This window comes from Nematolebias whitei, chromosome 20, assembly GCF_014905685.2.
Source record: "Nematolebias whitei isolate Nwh7 chromosome 20, NemWhi1, whole genome shotgun sequence".
Classification (NCBI taxonomy): Eukaryota; Metazoa; Chordata; class Actinopteri; order Cyprinodontiformes; family Rivulidae; genus Nematolebias; species Nematolebias whitei.
In genome coordinates, this window is record NC_056517.1 from 27216193 (window position 1) to 27238874 (window position 22682).

At 39.3% G+C, this 22682-nt stretch overlaps 1 protein-coding gene across 1 annotated transcript in view; it reads right to left on the reverse strand.

The window, feature by feature from the left end:
• rbm33a (RNA binding motif protein 33a) overlaps positions 1 to 22682 on the reverse strand; it is a 64839-nt gene that overhangs the window by 36379 nt on the left and 5778 nt on the right. Inside the window, exons 2-17 of the mRNA XM_037694165.1 lie at positions 22002 to 22077; positions 18687 to 18735; positions 18189 to 18262; positions 17788 to 18094; positions 16023 to 16136; positions 15502 to 15670; positions 15109 to 15332; positions 12898 to 13201; positions 12375 to 12436; positions 8850 to 8979; positions 8057 to 8421; positions 7426 to 7668; positions 6932 to 7234; positions 5858 to 6562; positions 4104 to 4280; positions 3189 to 3386 (exon numbers count right to left, since the gene is read on the reverse strand). Coding sequence (XP_037550093.1) covers positions 3189 to 3386; positions 4104 to 4280; positions 5858 to 6562; positions 6932 to 7234; positions 7426 to 7668; positions 8057 to 8421; positions 8850 to 8979; positions 12375 to 12436; positions 12898 to 13201; positions 15109 to 15332; positions 15502 to 15670; positions 16023 to 16136; positions 17788 to 18094; positions 18189 to 18262; positions 18687 to 18735; positions 22002 to 22077 — 3500 coding nt within the window. The remainder of the gene's footprint in view (positions 1 to 3188; positions 3387 to 4103; positions 4281 to 5857; positions 6563 to 6931; positions 7235 to 7425; positions 7669 to 8056; positions 8422 to 8849; positions 8980 to 12374; positions 12437 to 12897; positions 13202 to 15108; positions 15333 to 15501; positions 15671 to 16022; positions 16137 to 17787; positions 18095 to 18188; positions 18263 to 18686; positions 18736 to 22001; positions 22078 to 22682) is intronic.

Sequence of the window (22682 nt, forward strand, 5' to 3'; positions counted from 1 at the left end):
CACACACACACACACACACACACACACACACACACACACACGCGTACCGCCGATAATTCTGCTAGCAGAGATATTTGTGTTTCTTTATTTTCACCGGTTCAGTGGATCAACAAGGAGTTGTGTGCACGTATTCGGGCGAGGCAGTAAAGTTGTTGCACACCCGGGGCTGTCGTTTCCATTTTTTGATACTTTCAAAATAAATCCACAACGGTAAAAACGTATGTGGGATCACTTCGAGGGTGATGGTGGTCGTGGTGGGATGAAGATTGCGTCCCGTATGGAAAAACACTAGTGGTTAGGATATAACTTAATGCTACATGCAGGTGCTGTTAGCAATGTGGGACTACTAGGTGCCAGTTTGGGAGGAAAAAGATGCTTATTAAAACAGATTCATTTTTCAAATTCATATCTTTTAATGACTGTTCTAGCATTTGAAAATGACTGCCCATCTTAATAGAGGGCCAAATAAACTGGGCAGACGATAAATTAAGTCATTTTTTTAAATAATCGCCCGAGCATGCTTTGTTGATTACAGACCTGGCATCTGTAGGCTGCACTTTGTTGCTGTGCAGTCAAAGTGCCACATGTACTAACTTTATAAAAAACAAAAAAATACCAGTAAGACGGTGACGGTAAGACTTGTGTTCTTACTTTTCAGAGTTGCTCATACTTAACTGGTCATATATTAGATGCTAATTTTAGAGCAAGAAGAAAAATGAATAACTATAAACTACCTTAGATCTAGATTCACAGCAAGCCCTCCATCAGATTTAATTTAGTTAGGAACAGGTTCCGAGCTGCATCACATATGCGCTAAATTATTAAAAATCTTAGTACTTAGTTCAAGTTAGGGCTGGACAATAATTCAACATCGATATATATCACGATATACGTTTATTAAATAATGGTAATATGCATTTTAAGCACATTTTTGATATTTCGATACGCATTACGCTATGATTACAGCGTTTCGCTGATGCATTTCTTTTTCTGTTCGGGTTGAAACGGCCACTTCAACCCGAACAGAAAAAGCTGCGACACAACGACGTAAGTGCGTGGTGACGTACACCACACACAGAGCTCGAGTCCAGAAGGAGTCAGCGGTAGCAGGCTAGGCTAATCGCCAAAGTTTTCGCTTCAAAATGAGTGCCCATGACCGTCAGAATGTGACTGAACAAACTTTCACAAGCGAAAAGAAAACAGATGACATAATTGAGAAGAGAGGAAAGACTAATTTGGTGGTGTGGAAGTGGTTCGGCTAAGATCCGATAAACTGCAGGTTTCAGTCAGTGTGCTGCAAAAGGTGCCGGAGTCTCGTTCCAATTAGTGGTGGGAACACATCGAACTTGTTCCACTCGATAGAATATGCTGAGAGTCAGAAGATGAAGCACAATAAAAGTTTGTGCCAACGTGTCCCTGAAACAACACCCCCAACTGTATCAAAAGAGAAATCCATGTTAGGTAATGTTGTTTAAAGTTAAAACTTAATATTGACAAAGTTGACAGTTTTATTTTTATTTGACAGTGATTTAAAATTTATTTGAAGGCAAAATACAAATAAAAGGTGAACATTAAATTATTTGTAGTTTTTCTGAGACTTTTTTTGGTTATATCGATATCCGAAATATATTGTTATCGACCGAAATTAAGAAATATATTGTGATAAAGTTTTGGTCATATTGTCCAGCCCTTTCAAAAAATCTTTATTATCCCCAAGGGGTAATTTATTTCACAGTCAGTAGTCACAAAAAACATCCATACTAGAGAAGACATTGAGACGTTAAAATAACGGTACACAAATCATCACTGTTCGCTGAGCAGCCTGATCTCTACAGGGATTAATGAGTTTTTCAGTCTGTTCGTTCTACATCTGGGCAGCAGATACCAGCGTCCAGAAGGAAGCAACCTGAACTCACCATGGAGTGGGTGATCAGGATCTGCCAGAATCAGCCTGGCATGGTTCACTGACCTCACCTTGTGCAGGTCAGTGAGGTTCTGTAGGGGTACACCAGCAGTTTTGCTGAACATAGTGACAATCCCCGAGAGTTTATATACACTTCAACGTTATCAATTCTGTTTTTTGGTTAGGTGGAAATAAGGAATGCGCGATATAAATGGTATAGAGATCTGCCTTCAACCGGCTAACTGCAGTAATGCTGTGTCTGATGTAAAATCAGAGCTGTCAGATTTAATCGTTACTTTTTTTGAGTTGGAAACTGTGCGCAAGTGGCGTTAAAGTCTTTTCTTCGAGAGCTAAGTAGCAAAGCTACAAGCTAACTACAGCCGGCTTGCCGTAGTGTTGCCGTATTGTGACGCATGCGCAAAACGCTGTGTTCCGTCAAAAGTTGTTTTTTTTCCATCGTAAGTTGAAGTAAGCGTTGGTCAGCTTTAGAGAAACCTGTTCTCTGATCTGTGAAAAGAACGCTGTGTTGTGTGATTTTACTGCGAGACCCTCTGGTCAAAGCCACAGTCATTTTGTGTCGGCTCTCCATTAAAGCAGAAGGAGTCGCCCACTAGAGGTTTGGAGGTGAAGTGTTTCAGTGTAAAATGCTGTTCTGTTGCTGTTCATTTCTTAAGTAAGACTGGAAACTGTTAACATATTATTTTGTTTAAAACATATGGTTAAAACTAAATTTTATATATTTTGCACTGTTGTGCACTACAAGCAAGAAGCCTAATACTTGATTTGTTTATTATTTAAAAACTCTCTGGACCTAGTAGTGGAATATTCTTAATTCAAAATATATGATGGCAAAAGGACACCCTATGCTTTTAGAAAAAATTGCTATTAAGTTTTATACCCAAAACATATTGCGATATATATCGTTATCGCCACCCTTCACAATACATATTGTGATATGAATTTTATGCCATATCGCACATTCCTAGTGGAAATCTCTTTCTTTCACAGGCTGTGTGAGCCAAAGTAGCTTTTGTACACATGCATGTGTTCGATAGCTACTTTATAAAATAAAATATGCGGCCTGATGTCTCCACAAAAGTCTAATTTGAAATTAATCATTTTAATGAGCCAAGAGAAGCTTATTGTCATACCTGCGAGATGATTTGTTATTAAACTGTTAATGTTATGGGGGGTGGGGTAGCATTATATAGAAACCCTCTGCTGCCATGATTTCTAAAGATCAACGCCTTGTCCGTTCACCTCTAGTCACGTATTTGGCACCTACCTCTATGGGACCAATTGACCTGAGGAGGTTCATCAGCTGACACTCTGTTGTAGATGTGGAGAGCCCCTCAATGGACACAGTAGCACCAGGGATCTCTGCATCTCTCTGGCTCTGTCTGGTGGGTGCTGGATGACCTCGACCCATCTGACCAACTGCACTTCCTCGGCCTCGGCTCCGGCCTCGGCCTGGCATGACGACCTATCCAGCAGCAAGAGAGATAATTGCCCAAATAAAAAAAAAGACATGCAACAGTAACATTAAGAACTGCAAAAACACGGAACATTTTCTTTCTGTAACAAAAACACTGCTGTATTCAGTCACGTAAAGAGGTTCCTAAACATCGAGGTGTGTTTAAAAAACTGCCTTTTCTCTTGTGCCTCTCAGACTTTAACACGATTGACTCATCACCTATCTACACAGAGCATCAATGTCAGAAAGTGATGAATGCTGCATGACACTCTTCATATGATCCTGTGTGTGAGAGGTACATTTTTCCAGCTGCAAAGAAGGAGGAGGGAAAGACCCTAAAAAGGATAAAGAGGGGGGTAGTAAGAATGTGTGTGTGGTGGGGGAGCATAAAGGAAGAGCAGCCATGCAAGCCTAGTGGTGGCACCTTACACTGTCAGCATCAGCGAGTATGGAATCTGTGACAAGAACCTGGTGGTGACACGCATGCAGAGAGGCCAGGGGACTTTGTGTTGCCCCGTCATGTTGTTTTCAACTTGTCAATACTCCTGCACCTGTATACCGTCCTGTGTCACTGCAACCACTACCTGATTGGTATGTCTACTGAATAAAAATGTAATGCAACATTACAGGAGACATTTTGGCTGTTTTTTCAGTGGAGATGCCACGAAGCCCATTAATAAAAACATTTTAGGTGAAAAGACTGCCAGTAGCTCATTTATGACATACCCTGCTTTGCTGTGCGTTGCCCCTGCCCCCGCGGCTAGCCTGTGGTGTTCCGCCTGGTCCCTGCTGCTGCTGTCCCATCATGGTCACCTTCCTTTGGACGCTCTGGTTGAGTGGAGATACTTGCCAGGAACTCTGCTGCTGCACTGGGTCGACGAATGCCTCAGGCTCCTTTCCACTCTGAATGGAGATAAGGACGGAAAACACTAAAGTAGTGTCTCACAATGTCAGCATTTATCTCTAACTGCACACATCACACACTTGTGCCACTAGAATGTATTTAAGTTTTACGTGACAACAAAGGAAAACTGAAAATCTGCAAACACTGAATGTGCATTTCTATCGAGCAGTATTTGGAGAATAGAGATCAACCAAACAAAGTGATGGTCTCATTATCAAATAAAGTCACAGATCTGCTGTGTTGACGTGCAGGGAGGAATTGAAGGTCGTCTTTTCTCCGACTCTGCAGAAAGATGTGACAGATCAATACGTGGGAAGAAAAGAGGCGCTATCTCTGACCTGTCCCCAGCTGAGAGTAAATGGATTAATCCCTTCTATAGAAATCACAGCTCCTGATTGCACCCATCAAATGCTAAGCTGCATTACACTGAAACGACAGCAGCTCGATGTGTATCCCATCCCCCCTTCACGCACACCCTTCCCTGAGCTTTTGTATTTTGCACTGCTTTGTATTACCCCTGATGAAAATATAATTTGCTTCTTATCTGTGTGCCTAAGCTATACAAATCCAAATCCTCAAAAGTGGCAACTTTCTTACACAGGTATTATGAAAGATTAATTACAAGGGTCTTGGATTGGCATCTTTTGTTGCCTCGCACCTGAAAGATGGGTTGATATGAAAAAGCAACTGAGGGATGACAGAGGGAAGAAGAGGAAAAAAGAAGCGATAACATTGTCAAACTCTTGTTGATGACAGCGGAACAATGTGGAAGAGAGAATCTTCTTTTCACTCCAATTATTAGCCCCAGCTCTTTCCATTCCTTTTTTTTTTTTTTTGCTCCGCTTCACATCCCACTCCACTTTTTTCGTCACAATGCAGTAAATCAGATAGCTCTGCACAGGTTTCCATTAACACACTGACACCAAGTGATCTTCATCAGCAGCCAGTCACCAATTTTGGCGCAGCAGCTTGATCCTCTGGGATGGAAAGCAGCTTATTTCAAATATTATCACATCCCACCACCGTGTCTCTTCAATGACAAGTATTAATGTTTAACATGCACGCCTTTGTGGGTTTTCAATAAAGATTAGTGTGCAATTAAGGACAAAGCCACAACTTATCAGGAGAGAATGAAATAGCCAGCAGTGATATTTTCTGGACTTTGTTAAAAGTTATTGTCAATCTTATTTTACGTTATGCCTTTAAGAGAATGCTTATCTGTCCTGAAAAGAGGATCTCAACCTTTAAAAGCAGTGACGAGGTGTCCCCAACTCAACAGATAAATGTCAAACTGCCTTTCTGCGTTATAGAAGTATGTAAAGACATTCTTGCTTAAATACCAGTTCCCAAAGCTTAAAAGAAGAAACTCTTAACAGATCAATTTTGTCAAAATGACACAGACATCACTGTGTCATCCCCGTAGGTTAGATATCAGCTAGATTACAAAATAGACAGTGAGGGCAATCAATAGCATTTCTGTTGAAGCTATGTAGTTCCCCCCCTAGGGGTAAAATCTACTGTAAAGGATCAAATAAATGCCAAAGAAGGTGTCATAAAAATGAAACCATATGCTCACCAGTCCTGAAAGTTTGACAACTCTGACTTTTTGTGGCACCGGCTGGCCTTCCATACTGGAAGTTCTGACTCTTTGCATCACAGTTCTTTTAGCCCCAAGTTTGGGTCCTTGAATCTGAGCTGGGTCTTGTCCCATTGGTGTGTATGTCTGAGGAACTTGAAGAGACTGAACCGGAGCATTGGGTCTGTTTACACTTTGCACATAACTGTTCCTTTGTTGTTGTAGCTGCTGATGTTGTTGGGGCAAATTCCATTGCTGTTTGGTACCAGTGCCTGAGAATTGCTGCTCCGGTTCACTGCCTTTTATCATTTGGAGGCGTGCCTTAACATTTAAACGTGGTGGAGGGGTCTGATCAGCACCACTAATATGCAGGGTGGTGTCTTGATTAGGATTTGTTAATGTGTGATTTAGCGATTGATGCATATTTTGAGGAAGCAATCTCGGTTGTTGTGCCTGTAGCAGAGGTCGTTTTTGTTCTGGCTGCTGCTGCTGCTGATTTGATAATAGAGGTTCAGTTTGTGTAGGAGTGGGGCCTTGGTACGGTGTGTTTGTCTGAGAATTAAGTCTATCCAGCAGCTCCCTCTTTCGAACACCAGCCTGCATTTGCCGTCGTAACTCCTTTTTCTTCAGAATCTCCTCTCTCAAACGCTTCTGCTCCTCAATCTTCAAACGATACTGTCGTGTCTCCTCATCTTCATCAGGGTCCTGCAGAAAAATTGCAAATGCATGAAAAAAATAAAACATGGATTGTTAACAGTTATGTTCTCACAATTCTTTTAAAGCTGTGAATATAGCTAAAGGGTACCACTTGCGCAAAGAAGTCAGCACTATATTGCTTGGCCTGATGTTTAACTTTAATCAAAGTAAAAATTTAGGATTTTTTTCCCCAAACGAGACTAGAAATTTCAGTAACCCTGTTGTTTACCATTCGTAAGCATATTCCTAACATCTGGTTTACTATTTAGAGAAAAGTATTTAGAATAAATCTATAATTGATCTACAATGTGTTTAGTTTTAGCTTGATTAATTTTTTTTAGTCCCTGGAAGAACAAAAATTCATGTTCAAACACTAACCTGTGGTGTAGGGTTGGACAGTGTGCTCAGGGTTTCCTTATTAACCATTGTCCTGTCTGCCCCCCCAGGCTGTGATTCAGGCTTTGCAACTTGGCCTCTTCCTCTGTCGCCGCCAGACATCGGCTGTGTGTACTGGCCCATACGCGTCCTCGGTGTTGCCCTGGCAACAGGCTTGATGTTGGCAGCAGGGGAGTCGGGGGTTGGGGCGGTGTGGGTCCTGTTCATGTTTGTGTTACCAGGTGCTACAGGGAGCTCCCGCAGGTTGCTGTTGCGCTGCTGCATTTGTTTGGAAATAGGCGTGTTCTGTAAAGTAAATACTAAGATCATCTTATGTAATTCAAATTTATTTTTACCTATAATAAATTGCAACTCTTTCAAATCAAGTCCTGTTCATTTAAATACAACATCGGAAAAATGTGCACCATAAAAATAAGAAAACCCAGATACCATCAAATTGACCTGAAAATAGTTGAGCCAATATGTTAATCTCTTACCATTCTCTGCCGGTTTGACATGATGCGCTGCTGAGGGTTCTGAGGGCGAGGATTCATCTGCCTCGGGCTACCATGCTGTTGATGGAAAAAATTCTGACCATGGTGTGTCATGGGGCGAGGCTCACTGAGATTTATCTGTTGCTGATGGGGGAACTCTTGCCTATGGTGCTGCTGCTGATGGTGCATGGGATGAGGCGACAATGGGTCGTGATGTGGCAGCTGAGAGACAGGGGGGGCTAAACCCTGCAATTATGGGGAAAAGAAGCAAAAAGTGAATGTCAATTTTTGTGATAGTTTTAGTTTTGCAACACAAACAATTGTTGAATCTGAATCTTTATCGGAGCATTAGATTGGGCAATTTATAGGAAATTACCCTCCTAATGAGCATTCTTGTTGAGCGATATCATAGTGCTTCAATCACTAGAGGGAGCTCTTGTCTATGCCTCAGCAAAATGAAGTGGCGCAAAATATGGCTTTATTTTTTTAAACAAATCTTCAACAACCATAAATAAGACAACTAGTCAGATCAAATACCCATATTTAACAAAAAAAACAAGAGACAATTGGGGCAGAAGCGGAGAAATGAAGATATAAATACACAAGACACATTGTAGTAATTAAAATCACTTACTCTGTGTCGTACCTGCATCCCAAACTGAACTTGTGGTGGGGGGAAACGGTTCCCCTGCTGGCCAAAGGGCTGACGAGGGTTCATGAAAGGCCTGGGTTGGTTGGGGGCCCCACCTTGTGGATTCAAATTCACCACTCCCTGGTGATTTTGGTGGGGAGGGAGGTTTGGTCTTGGAGGTTCTCTCTGAAACATTCCTAGTAGGTCCGGGCCCGTCTGGTTAAAGGGCGGTCCTGGCGGGCCGAAGCCCATGTGGCCCTGGCCGGGCAGGTGCTGCTGGTGGAGGTTGTTGCTGTTGTTCATCAAAGGGCTGGGGCCCTGGTGATCAAACATGTGCTGCGCTGGAAACCGTGTTGGATCTGTGCACTCTGTGGCCATACCAAAAAACCACAAATTATTTTTAAAAATAACAACACAAGTGAGATGTTTTGTCTTCCTTTTCTTTCGTTTATTTTACGCAAGAGCGTTCCAGTGCCAATAATCCCTTCTCCAGATGTGTAGTATTTCGGCCAAAAAATAAAAAACGACAACTTTTTTAAACCAGTGATGTAACAACAATCAATCTGTATTAACAATGTCAATAAAAACACATAAATATGCATATCTATTGCCATTTCCAAGGTTCTTTAAGATGTATGTTAATATACACATACATGCATTTCACATGAGTTCTGCTAAAACAGCAGCACCACAGAGCTGGCAGCATACCCTCTAGGTATTGGGCTAGAGGTGATAAAGAGGGTTAAATATGTGAACAGAGCTTTGTAACACTCATAAGGTTGAGTGTGAGCCTCACCTCCTATAAACAGGGGCTCCCTGTCCTGAGGGCCTTGAGGTGGCTGGTTCCTCAAGGGCTCCATGTGATGAGGAGGCCGCTGAGGCTGACCAAAACTGTCTGGCATATGACGCTGAAAGTCTCCCATTACCTGAGAACAGACAAAACTAGCATAAATTATTTGCCATCTGAAAAACTCAGTAATTAAAAATAAAAGAAACAATAAAAATAAAAAGGAGAGAAATTACTTTGGACAGGGAGTGATTGTAAATGGAAAGTGGGGGCCATTAAACAAATGTAGAATCATGAGTCATCAATATGTATGCCAATATCAAAGGAAGCCTTCAGCATGAATTCTTGAACAAACCAACATTAATGCTACTTGAGGCGCTATCAATAAACCTAAAGCCAGCCTCTAACAAGGAAAGAGTATTTCAGGAGGGAATAGGTGCCCTCATCTTTGTTTCAACTACTTTGAATCTTCGACAGCTTTCTACTCATTGCATACGCTCTAGTCCTAATCAATTTACTTACGAAAACTAGATAACTATTTAATCCCTCCTTGGAATTTGAATCCCACTCATAACTGTCTTCTTTATTCTTTTAAACATCCATCTCTGTTGAAAAATTAACCTGCTATTCAACACGTGGCACTTCCACAAATGGGCTGCTTTGCCTCCTCCAAGCCTATTGTAAATTACTTAAGATGCTATCAAGGCCTAATCCATCTTTATTCCACTGCTGCGTGGAGGTATTTAGAGAGAAGAGGTGTTAGAAAGCAAGGCCAGAGTTCCAAAAAACTTGCTTAACATAAAGTTAATCAAAAGGGCTTACAAAGACAGGGGATCACAATGGGGGCACAATCATGCCTTTCTAAAAGGTCAGGCAGCCAGGTTTGCACAATAAGGACTCTGGTGTCCATATAATACCTCTCAAATACCACAGCTCATCCTCTCACTTCTAATCCCTGATAAAACACTGTCTGGAATGCTCAATACTTAACTGATGCTGGTACAGCTTGAAGCTGAGAGGATATATCCAAGACAAATATAATGACGAGGGGCCAAATGTTAAAGTACTTTATAAATTACGATAACTTGATTAAAAAACATGCTTTGTTTCTGGGTATGTTGACATTTTGCCCATTGAGCTCATTCATATACCAACTTTGAATTTTATAATTAAAAAAGTTAACGACTGAAGGCTATGAAGGTTACATCTAATGGGCGTTTTTGTTAAAACACACAAATCTACAAGCAGATATCCGAAGCCGAAGATATTTTTAAACTATGAATGAAAAAAAAGGAAACATTCAAAAGGAATACGTTTAGCCTCAAAATTATGTGGTAATATTTAGCATTACAGTAATATTGCTCCTTTTTCTATCCGTGTAAAAAAAACAAAAAACAGATTTGAACTGGTTATCAAACAATTTCCAAGTTGGATCTTTGCAATATTTTTGCCTGCATTTAGCAACAAACAACATATACAACATTAAAATACAAGCTGTGCACTGATGTATTTTAGTTATCAAACCAGCTAGTTCTAGCCTGTAACCATGAGAAACTAATTAATTTTGTTTTCTGCTCCACCAGACTGGCTCCAATACTAAACCAGACCAAGTGTCGGCCTGGCACACAAAAACACAGTTACAGTAGCACAATAAATGAATAAGACATTTAATTGTGGGCTGGAAACCAATAAAAAATTATGTGAGGCAGCGCAGCATTTAGTCTGCCTAATTCACGAACAAACAATAAAAACACAGATCTTTAACGCTGATGTGAAATCAAAGCAGTACTGGAATAACATAAGATCAATGCGTCTCATTTTCCTGCTGCTTGTTTTAATATCACCAGTTGGGCAGCGAGTGCAGATTAATGCAGCACACAGTTACAATGGAGTGGCTTTGTGGCTCTGGAAAAACAAACTACTGGTAGTTCTTTGCAATATATACATATATTTTTAAGAACCAGTTAGGAATTGACTCTAGCAGCCCCAGTTTAGCATCACTTTGGTGGAGAAGATGATTCTGCATGCACCATCCAGTGGTCCATCAACCATGACAAATTTGCAGTGACTAAGGTCACGTGTCTTTGTCCTTCATCTTTTTGTCTTAACATTGGAATAAAGGGTAGTTAATAAAACAAACTGTAAATGCTAAATAAAAAGGTTTTCAAACGAAGTTCATCTACTAGACAACTTTCACAAAGACCCCATTTAGAAGTTTAATATTTAATGATTTTTTTTTTCTTTGGATCGTTATTATTGAAAATGATCTGCAAATAATGAAAATAGAAGCTTCATTTTTTTTTAAATAATGCGTGAGCAGAATAAATATTCCAAATAATGACTTTAATTGGTGTTAAGATTAATATTTCAAAACCATCTCCGATAGCAAACGTGTGATGCAGTAATACTGGAGGCTACGACCCCCCATTAGCCTGGCCTTTAAACAATTAAATTTGATGGGATGATAATGTATGATAATCATGAGTAATCAGGTGCCCGCTGATAAATGGAGTTGCTGGCTTGTATGTCACCTGCATTTCAATTCATGTCCTTGGCAACACGAGTCTAAATTTGATTGACAGCTGGGAAATCCAACACTATGCCGTTAGTCAGCCCAGTTGTCTTCATACCCATCCCATTACATTTTCTACTCTGATATAGGCCAAAACTCTTTTTTGCTACTCTGCTGTCAATATTTAACATGACTGTAGACTGCAGGGAATAAGAATAGCATGATACTGACATTGAAGGTTAAAAAAAAAGGTAAATAAAAATCCAGCGTTTGATTAAGACTGTCTCCTGAGAAAGAGCCGAGCTCATTTGTGCATCCACATGAATGCAATTGGATGTAGCTATTTTGTGATAGCCAATTTGCATAAATCCATCTAAAATCGACTATCCAGAAAGATGTCAGTCAGTACCAGCACCACCTGATGCCCTGGCTCAATTATCTAAAAAGATGGATTTACCTCAAGCATTTTAGTTGACTTTACACAGAGCCAGTTCATCTCTTGAATGGGTTCTTGAGTTTAAAAAAAATAAAAGGTCTGTTTACAGGAAAACACTTGTCTGATGTGAAATTCTAACTTAACAGATGCAAAAGAAGAAACAGGCTCGCCTCCGACCTCATCAATCCATCACATTTCATTAATTCACATACCATAAAAAAACAAACATTTCTGTGCTTTTAGGACACAAACTCGAAAGCAAATTTTAACTGGCACTATATCCTGTATCCACAATTCCATTACGTGCGATGCTGAATAGCCTGAGCTTCAGCCCATCCATGAAGCACCTCTAAGTACTGTAACCGTGGGCCAAGACGCAAAAACTCTTTTGCCTGAAGCTCCTATCATGCATTTCCAGTTGTGCGGCCAGGCTCATATCAGTGTTTACGGATTTGCTTTAACAGCATTTGGCCAGTGCAAACGGTCTAATTGAAGTAATGTTATTGCCCTCACATAAAGGGACGCTGACCATGTGGCGAGTGGGAAAGTGAAGCGAAAGGAAGGTAGAGGAGCAGCTGCTACTCACAGGAAACCTCTGAGGACCCACAGCAGGTCTGGACTGGCTCTGAGCAGGAGGCATCAAGGGCACTGCAATGAGAAAAGGGGGCAAAACAGAAAACAAAAGGAGGCGGGGGAGGGGATAAAAATGAAAATGAGAGGCAGTAGACAAGAGTGTGTGTGACTGTACAGAGGAGGAAATATCTCAGTGCTGAAGGCTCTTAGTCAGGCAAGAATAGTCCATTTCAGCAGAGTTGCTCCTCATAATTTTACACTGGTATGTACAGACGAGCGAGATCAATGTAATACAAAAAAACATGAGAATAATTTACTAAAACATGAATAAGGTGTTTGCTGTTTTATAGCATTCGGCATTATATAAATCAGTAAATTTGATTTTGATGTTTTCAGCTTTTTGAATGGCAAAGGTTTTTACTGTATGTCAAAAATCCAAGATGACAAACCGGAAAATCCAGAAAATCAAGAGAAATAATTGTACACATATAAAAATAGCTTAACTTAGGGCACATTTAGAATATTAACTAATTAACCTTGTGCAGAAGACTGTGAAGGTCCTCTAAAGTGGGGATTAATGTGGATGTTTTTGGGATGCGAGGGCTGCTGTTGGTGATGCTGCGGGAAGTTGGGCGGCGGAGAGCCCATCATTCGTGATGGTTGTTCCATCTGTGGTCGCAGTGGTGGGGAGCGATGAGCCATGTGAGAGGGGATGAGAGGTTGAAGGGCTTGCTGGGGAATGGGCCGACCATGCTCCTGGAAAGGAGGAGGTCCTCTTGCTCGTGAAGGGTGGTGCTGATGGGACTGCAATTGCTGCTGATGTGGCATGTGAGAGGATGGCTGGTAATTAAAGAGCATACAAAAACAAACAAAAAGCAGATCAACATCTGATAAAACAGGTTTCTATTTAGGTTTATGACTTCACTGTTTACATTCACATGAAAACAAACCAGTTTGTATTAATTTGCAAAAATGGAACAAGTCAAAATGAGTGGGCCTGACAGTACTGGAATATACAGGAATATCTCAACCTACTGATTATTGTAGAAATCCCAATTTAGTTAATGGGCATTTCAAATTGATCTTTGATAATTGCTCAAACAAACAAAACAAAAACAAACATGCCAGTGACCAAATTAGTCAAATGCTACGTGACAACGATAGTATGTTTCAAAAGCACACCCTCATTAACTGCGGTCAACAAAATATATGTGGTGCTCCCATGTCAACTGTATGTCATTAATTTATCTTGTCCAGTGTTGTGTTCTGAATTTTACCATCTATTATCATTAATTAATAACTCTTAAAATAACACACTGCTCAAGTTAAATGCCTTGCAACCTTGAGAAGAACTACTTTAACCCTAGGGGTTCTTTCTAGCTCTGAAAACACACATAATTTTGATTTGTTACCTGCAGCCTTGGGCTAAGAAACGCTACACATCCATATGAGTTATATGCAAATTATTTTACAAATTTAAAGAGCAATTAATATTTTAGCTATTTATATGTGACATTAGGAATGCGCGATATATACAGTACACAGTAGAAACGATAAGACGACATTTAGCCTATGATAGAGATCTGTATTCTACCAGCTAACCACGGTAATGCTGTGTCTGATGTAAAATCAGAGTTGTCAGATTTAATCATCACTTTTTTTAGTTGAAAACTGTGTGTAAATGGTGTTAAAGTCCTTTCTTCGAGAGCTAAGTAGTGAAGCTACAAGCTAACTACGGCCGGCTTGCTGTACTCGTATTTGGACGCATAGCAAAACGTTGTGTTCCGTCAAAGGTTTTTTTTCCGTCAAACGTTCATTTGTCAGCTTTAGAAAGTGTATTTGAGCTAAAAAAAAAAAAAAGGTTAAACCTGCTCTCTGAGCTGTGAAAAGAACGCTGTGTTGTGTGTTTTTACTGCGAGACCCTCTGGTCAAAGCCACAGAGGAAACTGGTTGCCATTTTGTGTCAGCTCTCCTTAAAGTGGAAGGAGATGCCCACTAGAGTGTCGGAGGGTTAAATGTTTTCAGTGTAAAATGCTGCTCTCTTGCTGTTCATTTCTTAAGTGAGAATACTGGAAACTGTTAAGAGTTAACAACATATTCTTTTGTTTAAAATATATGGCTAAAACTACATTTGATATCTTTTGCACCACAAGAAATAAGCCTAATACTTGATTTGTTAATTATTTAAAAACTCTCTGGACCTAGTAGTGGAATTGTCTTGATTGAGATTATTTTGTGGTATAGCAGTTTTCAAAATAAATAATGGCAAAAGGACACCCTATGCTTTTTTTTATTTCTATTGCAAGTTTTATACCAAAAACATATTGTGATATATATCGTTACACCCATCACAATACGTATCGTGATATGAATTTTATGCCATATCGCACATCCCTATGTGACAATGCAAAATGCTATACATCACAGCATGCCAAGCAATATGAAATATACTGAAAATCAAACCTAGAGATCTAGTAGTAACTATTTTACTATATAAATGTCAGATCTTGCAGTTCGGCAAAGCTTTATGTCTTTTATCCCAGTAAAGAAGCCACTCGAAAGGAAGCAATCATGAAGAAGCCAATCAAATTGAATTTATTTTCTCAATATAAATATAGTAATGAAACTGAAACAAAACACATTTTTAAATATATTCAACTGAATGTTCCCAATGTTCAAACTTTAAACATTACAGACAGACATATCCTTTAAAAATGGCCTGCGAAGATGATTGAACAGCCGTTTACCTGTATGCTCATGTTTCCCATCAGGGGAAGCATTTGGTCATGTATTTTCCTCCTTTGTCCTCCTCTATAATCGGACATTCCAAACCCAGAAAATCCTCCTCTTCCTCTGCGTCCTCGACCCCCTCCTCTGCCATAGCCTCCATAACGATTTGGTCTCTTTTGCCGCTCGTGTTCTCCATCAAATCCAAACTTCATCAAATCTTTTTTAGCTTTCTCTGACAGCTCTGATAACGTGTAAAGAAAGAAAAGGACAGGAGTGTACATTAGGCGTGAAAAAAGCAAATAACAAAAGTTCAAGTAGTGAAGTAAAGCAGTATACAAAAAAGATTGAATTGAAACATTTAGGGGTCACTTTGTATGCAAATTAAATAGAAAAATGGACAAAGTTTGTACCGAGAGTTTCAGGAATGTTCCTCCTTTTATTGCCTGCATCCGCCAGTCGTACCACAGAGCCGTCCTTCCTTTCAGATTTAAATCGTATTCGGCCCGAGTCTTCAACTTCATCTTCTTCTTCATCTGATTCCTCCTTTGTTTCATCATCTGGCAAAGTGTCATGTTCACCCTGAAGACATTTGCTGATGTTAAAATCACACCTCTTTCACATAACATCTTTGCTTTTATGGTGCAATGTGTAAATTCAGAGCAATAATAAGACAAAGCAAAACTGGTGCTCAACATAATAGCTTTAATACAAGGACCAAAAACTTAACTACTATGCAAACTTTTTACTAAAAAAAAAAGTTATTTTCAAAAACAAATATTTCCATACTGTATCTATTTCAAATAATAAAAAAACTAATGATTGAAAAAAACAAACACACAAACAACAAGTGATAAAGCTATAATATTTTATATCCAGTGCTATGTTTTAACTATAGATTCAGAAATCTATGAAACTTCACGGTTTTATTTACCTCTTCTGTGTCATAGACTTGAGATGCCTCAGTGGTGGTTTCTTCTTCCTCTCGCTCCCTTTCTCTTCCCGCCTCCTCTGTGTCTTCCTCATGGGTAGCTTCATATTCCTCATCCTTCCAAGTTGATATGAAAAGTAAGATTAAGACTGCAACATCACTGATAACCAAATTAATTTCTGCTTTATTATGTTAAATAAAACAATTCATATTGAGTAGTAGTTCTACAGACAGGCAGATTTTTTGCAGGAAAAAGTATACATATTTTAGATTTCTGATACATAAAACTTAAACATCAAGAAAAGACGAAAAAAGAATGCAGACGAAAATATTTTGGGGAGGACTTGGGGAGGCACCAGGGAACCCCACCCCTTCCAAAAGCAAATTACCATAACAGTGGGAGCAAGGCTTCATTACTATTCCTGACAGCATTTGAAATTCAATGAGATGTAAATGTTTGACATGATATACAGAAATGCAGGCACAGATAAAAACACTCCTCCCCGCTTCAGTGATGGTGAAAATATCATTGACTGACTCCTCACAAATCACTCTGTTATTGGCTGCACTGTAAGTTCACGACTCCATGTCGAAAATATAGCACAGAAACAACATTCTGAGATGACAAATCTATTTTTTATTTCCATAACAAGATTTAGTTTAACCTATGATGCAGTCAGTTGATATAACCATTTTGAAGATTTCTAATGAAAAGCTATTGTTCTAATAAAATCTACAAGAAAAAAAGGTGCAGCATTATTTATAAAAGACTAATCCTTCAGAATAACAAACATTTGCTAAATAAGGTCAGACTGTAGGTCACACAGTGGTGATTTCTGTTGTACTGCATTAACCTGCTACCCAGGCCACATATAAATGCAGAAAAAAAAACCACAACAAGCAAACCAAACAAATGAACAAAAAGCCCCAGGGGGAAGGGAACAGCTTAATCATTGAAAATGTTCCACGTAATCCTCAATGGTGAGCAAAATGTCAAGGCCAAGCAGTTTAGTGACCTTGTAAACAGCCATAATACACATCCATACAAACAGGCATCCTCCAAAATTCAAAAAAGGCAGCGACTTTGGTTAAGAAGGTCAATATCTTATCTTTGTTTTGAGAAGGGAGGCTAATATATCTCTGTCAGGTGCCAAACACAATCACGCCATGGTAAATGGACCATAACAGACATTTGCACATAGATCTGGTCTTATCTTTGATCCTCTTAGCCCAGGCTAAGAGGAAAAGGAAACGAATAAAAGAGAAACTCCCATCAATCATTAGAAAACTGTATGGAGTGTCCTCAGGAAGGTCAATAATCTTTTCACCTGCATGAGACTTTATCAGATCCAGTCTAAAGCCGGAGAAAAAGACGCCCACATTAACCTCCGCCGATTGGCAGCACAGCTCCCCGACACAAAGCGGATTCTTACTCCTCTAAAGATACAGGGCCCAAGGTCACAATGGCAGCGGGATTCGGAGGCGACAGCAGAGCATTACCCAGTGCCAAACAAGCTGTCAACTAAACTTTGTCAGCAAGATGGGAGAAATTTGCTGGCAGGAGGTGATAATGATTCTAATCATCCTCTGCCCAAAAACGCCAGCCAACATCTTCACCTGAATAGATTTTTAATCCTGACTTCTTCCAAAGCGTGACAAGAAAACTGACATTATCTCGGGGACATAATAGAGATGGAAAGGGTGGGTTGAAGAATGTGTGTGTGTGTAGACTTTTACATTAGAGCTATAAGCAAAATTGAAAACTCACTTGAAATTCACTATCTATAGGTTCAGTTATCTGGATGTCTAAGACTTCACCCTGGTAGCCATCATCATCCTGGGTCAAGTTTCTTATGTAATCATTTTGATCTTCAGGCATCTCTGTGTTGTCTTGATTGTATTCTTCTGTATAGGCTTCTTCGCCCTCTTGATGGTACCCCTCCTCCTCATCGTCTTCACAACCCTCTGCACCCAGGTTCACAACATCATCTGCGTAGTCTGCTTCCTGTGACTCGCCCTGCTGTCCAAAGGATGTGCTCATGCTGTAAGTGGCATTGCGGCCAACATCCTGACCACTGACAAACAAAAACAGTACATGTAAACATTTAGGAAATACTACGAGGTATAATGGGGGAAAATAAACCTGGAAGCAGTAATGAATCAGCATACATCATATTTAGGTCTTCATCATCACTTTGAAGAAGGTCATCGTTTAACTCTTCATCCGACACTTCTGAAGGATTCTGAAACAATTAAAAAAAAACATTAGCTCATCATGTAATGTTTTTTCCCCACTGTTTACTTTGTTGGTGTGTGAATGTGTTAAAGGTGTGGGGGCAGGGGGGCACCTCCAACCCTTAAGGTTGCTTTATTCCCATGTGGTGAAGGCAATCTGCGCAGGTCAACACAAGAGCTTTTTTGTCCACTGTACTTCCTCCTGGTGCAAATCAACAATTCCCCCCGTGGAGGAGCCACCTGCTACAAGTCCATTTCTCGTGAATATTTTCTAAAATGTTCCAACATTGTCAACTAATGTTCTGGATGTTTGTTTGTTTTTTCTGCTTTGAAGCACAAAATTACCACTAAAGAAATAAACTGTTCTTCTGGTGCCAAACAATAAATCAAAACAAAAAAAGTGAAATCCCAACAATTGTTCCTTAACCTTACCTTTTTACCAGACAACCAGTCCTCCTCCAACAAATCTTCTTCCAAATCACTAAAAAAAGGCAAGAAAAACTGATAAAGGTTTTACCAACAACTGTGTTGTCTTCATAATTGTTTTTATTAAAGATTAATTATATTTCATATTTTGCTTATATCTACTGGTAGTCTCACTTTATAAAGCTGCAAGGCTACAATAAAATAGCAAAACAAATGTTTGAAAAATTACAAGTTCATAACCATATTTAAATGTAGTTACACAAGTTATCGATATACAGTGCCTTGCGAAAGTATTTGGCCCCCTTGAACTTTTCAACCTTTTGCCACATTTCAGGCTTCAAACATAAAGATACAACATTTAAATTTTTTGTGAAGAATCAACAACAAGTGGGACACAGTCGAGAAGTGGAATGAAATTTATTGGATGTGTCGAACTTTTTTAACAAATAAAAAAACTGAAAAGTGGGGCGTGCAATATTATTCGGCCCCTTTACTTTCAGTGCAGCAAACTCACTCCAGAAGTTCAGTGAGGATCTATGAATGATCCAATGTTGTCCTAAATGACTGATGATGATAAATAGAATCCACCTGTGTGTAATCAAGTCTCCGTATAAATGCACCTGCTCTGTGATAGTCTCAGGGTTCTGTTCAAAGTGCAGAGAGCATCATGAAGACCAAGGAACACACCAGGCAGGTCCGAGATACTGTTCTGGAGAAGTTTAAAGCCGGATTTGGATACAAAAAGATTTCCCAAGCTTTAAACATCCCAAGGAGCACTGTGCAAGCAATCATATTGAAATGGAAGGAGTATCAGACCACTGCAAATCTACCAAGACCCGGCCGTCCCTCTAAACTTTCATCTGGAACAAGGAGAAGACTGATCAGAGATGCAGCCAAGAGGCCCATGATCACTCTGGATGAACTGCAGAGATCTACAGCTGAGGTGGGAGAGTCTGTCCATAGGACAACAATCAGTCGTACACTGCACAAATCTGGCCTTCATGGAAGAGTGGCAAGAAGAAAGCCATTTCTCAAAGATATCCATAAAAAGTGTTGTTTAAAGTTTGTCACAAGCACCTGGGAGACACACCAAACATGTGGAAGAAGGTGCTCTGGTCAGATGAAAACCAAAATCCAACTGTTTGGCCACAATGCAAAACGATATGTTTGGCGTAAAAACAACACAGCTCATCACCCTGAACACACCATCCCCCACTGTCAAACACGGTGGTGGCAGCATCGTGGTTTGGGCCTGATTTTCATCAGCAGGGACAGGGAAGATGGTCAGAATTGATGGGAAGATGGATGGGACCAAATACAGGACCATTCTGGAAGAAAACCTGTTTGTGTCTGCAAGAGACCTGAGACTGGGATGGAGATTTATCTTCCAACAAGACAATGATCAAAACATAAAGCCAAATCTACAATGGAATGGTTCACAAATAAACGTATCCAGGTGTTGGAATGGCCAAGTCAAAGTCCAGACCTGAATCCAATCGAGAATCTGTGGAAAGAGCTGAAGACTGCTGTTCACAAACACTCTCCATCCAACCTCACTGAGCTCGAGCTGTTTTACAAGAAGAATGGGCAAGAACTTCAGTGTCTCCATGTGCAACACTGACAGAGACAAACCCCAAGAGACTTGCAGCTGGAACTGCAGCAAAAGGCGGCGCAACAAAGTATTAACGCAAGGGGGCCGAATAATATTGCACGCCCCACTTTTCAGTTTTTTATTTGTTAAAAAAGTTTGACACAGCCAATAAATTTAATTCCACTTCATGATTGTGTCCCACTTGTTGTTGAGTCTTCACAAAAAAAAAATAATTTTTATATCTTTAAGTTTGAAGCCTGAAATGTGGCAAAAGGTTGAAAAGTTCAAGGGGGATGAATGCTTTCGCAAGGCACTGTAAGTTTTTTACAGATCACCACATCATAAGTTTGGAAAGCCTAGTCTTTAAACAAAGAGTTGATAATTAATGACAAAATTAGTTGTATGCTTTCTGCCCCTGCACATATAACAAATTCAGATGCAAACACACATTTACATATTAGAAAAAAATGAGCATTTGTAGTTTCAGACTGGAACTCTTAAATCAATCAGTAAGGTTATTTATTTTAATTAAATTCTAAGAAACTTTGGTTCAGTGCTTCTTAACAATCGTTGCTTAAATTATTAAATACTTTACAAACAACACAAAAGACTGCTGACAACTCTTGTTCAATATTATTCAAATCATCTAGAAAGACTAAATGTTCTGAATGCTGTTGTCTAGTAAACACACCCCTAGGCCTGTCGCGATAAACAAATTAATTAATCGCATGATGAATGAAAATTATCAACCTTATTTTCATTTATCGGCTTTATCGTTTCTTCGTGTCTCTCTCTTTCTACTGAAGACACTGGATGACCGGTGTTCTTCACTGACCCCCCACTTTCTCTTTTCTCTTTAAAATCCATTTTAACCATCCACAATCTCGTTTTTGGCTCATTACAAGCAGCTAAAATAAGAAGCTAAGCTACGAGCTAAGCTAACAGACCGACCCCGGGAAAAATCTTCTGTCCCGCCGAGCTCCAAAATTCACGGTTGAAGCCCGTGCCTTTGTCTAAAAAGTTGTTTTTCTCAGCAAAAAGAAGCTGAAAACTTGTTTTTTGATTTTTTATTAAAAGCTTTGTGTCAAAAATGCTATGCTAAAGAGCTCAAACCCCACTGAGCATCTGCCATGTCACCATGTCAGCCCATGTCACGTCAAGTGGCCTCCCTCCCATTTTTCTTAAAGAGACACGCTGCTCGCTCCCTCACTATCCATCCTTCAGTTCAGTCTTATACTGCTTTTTGGTGGTTGAAAAAAGGTACTACACTCCAAACAAATCAGCAATTATTCTAAAATTTGACTATTACTAATTATTGTTAAATTTCAAACAATATTATCATTTATCGCAATAATTTCTGAGACAATTAATCGCCCAGCAAAATTTGTTATCATGACAGGCCTACACACCACTCTTCCAAAAAGGAATTTTATTATTAGATTAACTGCTGAACTGTACATTTCCTAAAAAGTAACTTTAGCTAAATAAAGAACTATACTCACTATTACTAAACTCAAAATTGTTTACCCGTTGTTCATTAACATTGTGTATAACTTGTTTACATGTAGTTTTCTGAAGCTAAGTGTACCCCATAAAAATTGCACAGAATTCAATCACTTTCTTAGACAATTTGAATATAGTCCTGCGGTTATTTTATTTTTCTTATCATGTTGTAAAAAAAACAAAAAACGCTATATTTCTGTAACGATCTGTGCATAATAGTGTTTTACCTCTCTACGATATCATCACCTCTCCTCCGACGTGACCGCTCAATGCCAGGTTTGTCATATTCATCAAAGTCAAAATCTGCAACAGAAGAAACATTTTTCTTAGTCATTATTTGCTCAATTAAATCTACTGGAAAACTGGATTGCTTATTGGCCAAACAACTACATCAAAATAAATAACAGGACGAAGTTTATTCTTTTCATTAAACATGTCACTTGTATTGCAAAGATGCAAATGCAAGAAGTATAGTTGAAAAGTACAGACTAATTAGTGTTGTAATTTTTTTTTCTCAAAACAAGTTTCCATTTGTTAAAAATTATGTAAAAATATTAATTTAGTTTGAGTAAAATAGTTATTTTACTCGTTTTTCTTGCACAAGGAGGCAATTTCAGTTTCTTGGTGTGGTAGTAAATATTTCTAATTGATTCCATAGTGACACAGTCAGACTACTTCCTGTTTTGTCTCACTGACTAGTGAAGCAATCTGTGGTAAGTGAACAGCAGATCGGTAAATGGCCAACCACTGACCTGAATTTTTAGAGATTTAAGTACAAACTGTTCATTTTAGATCAGTAAATAAATCAAGTGTTAAAATCCTTGTAGAGAAGATATACAAATATTGGTTTATAACTTAACTTTATTTTTCCTGACACTGAGGCTGTGACACATCATGCCTCAAATCTG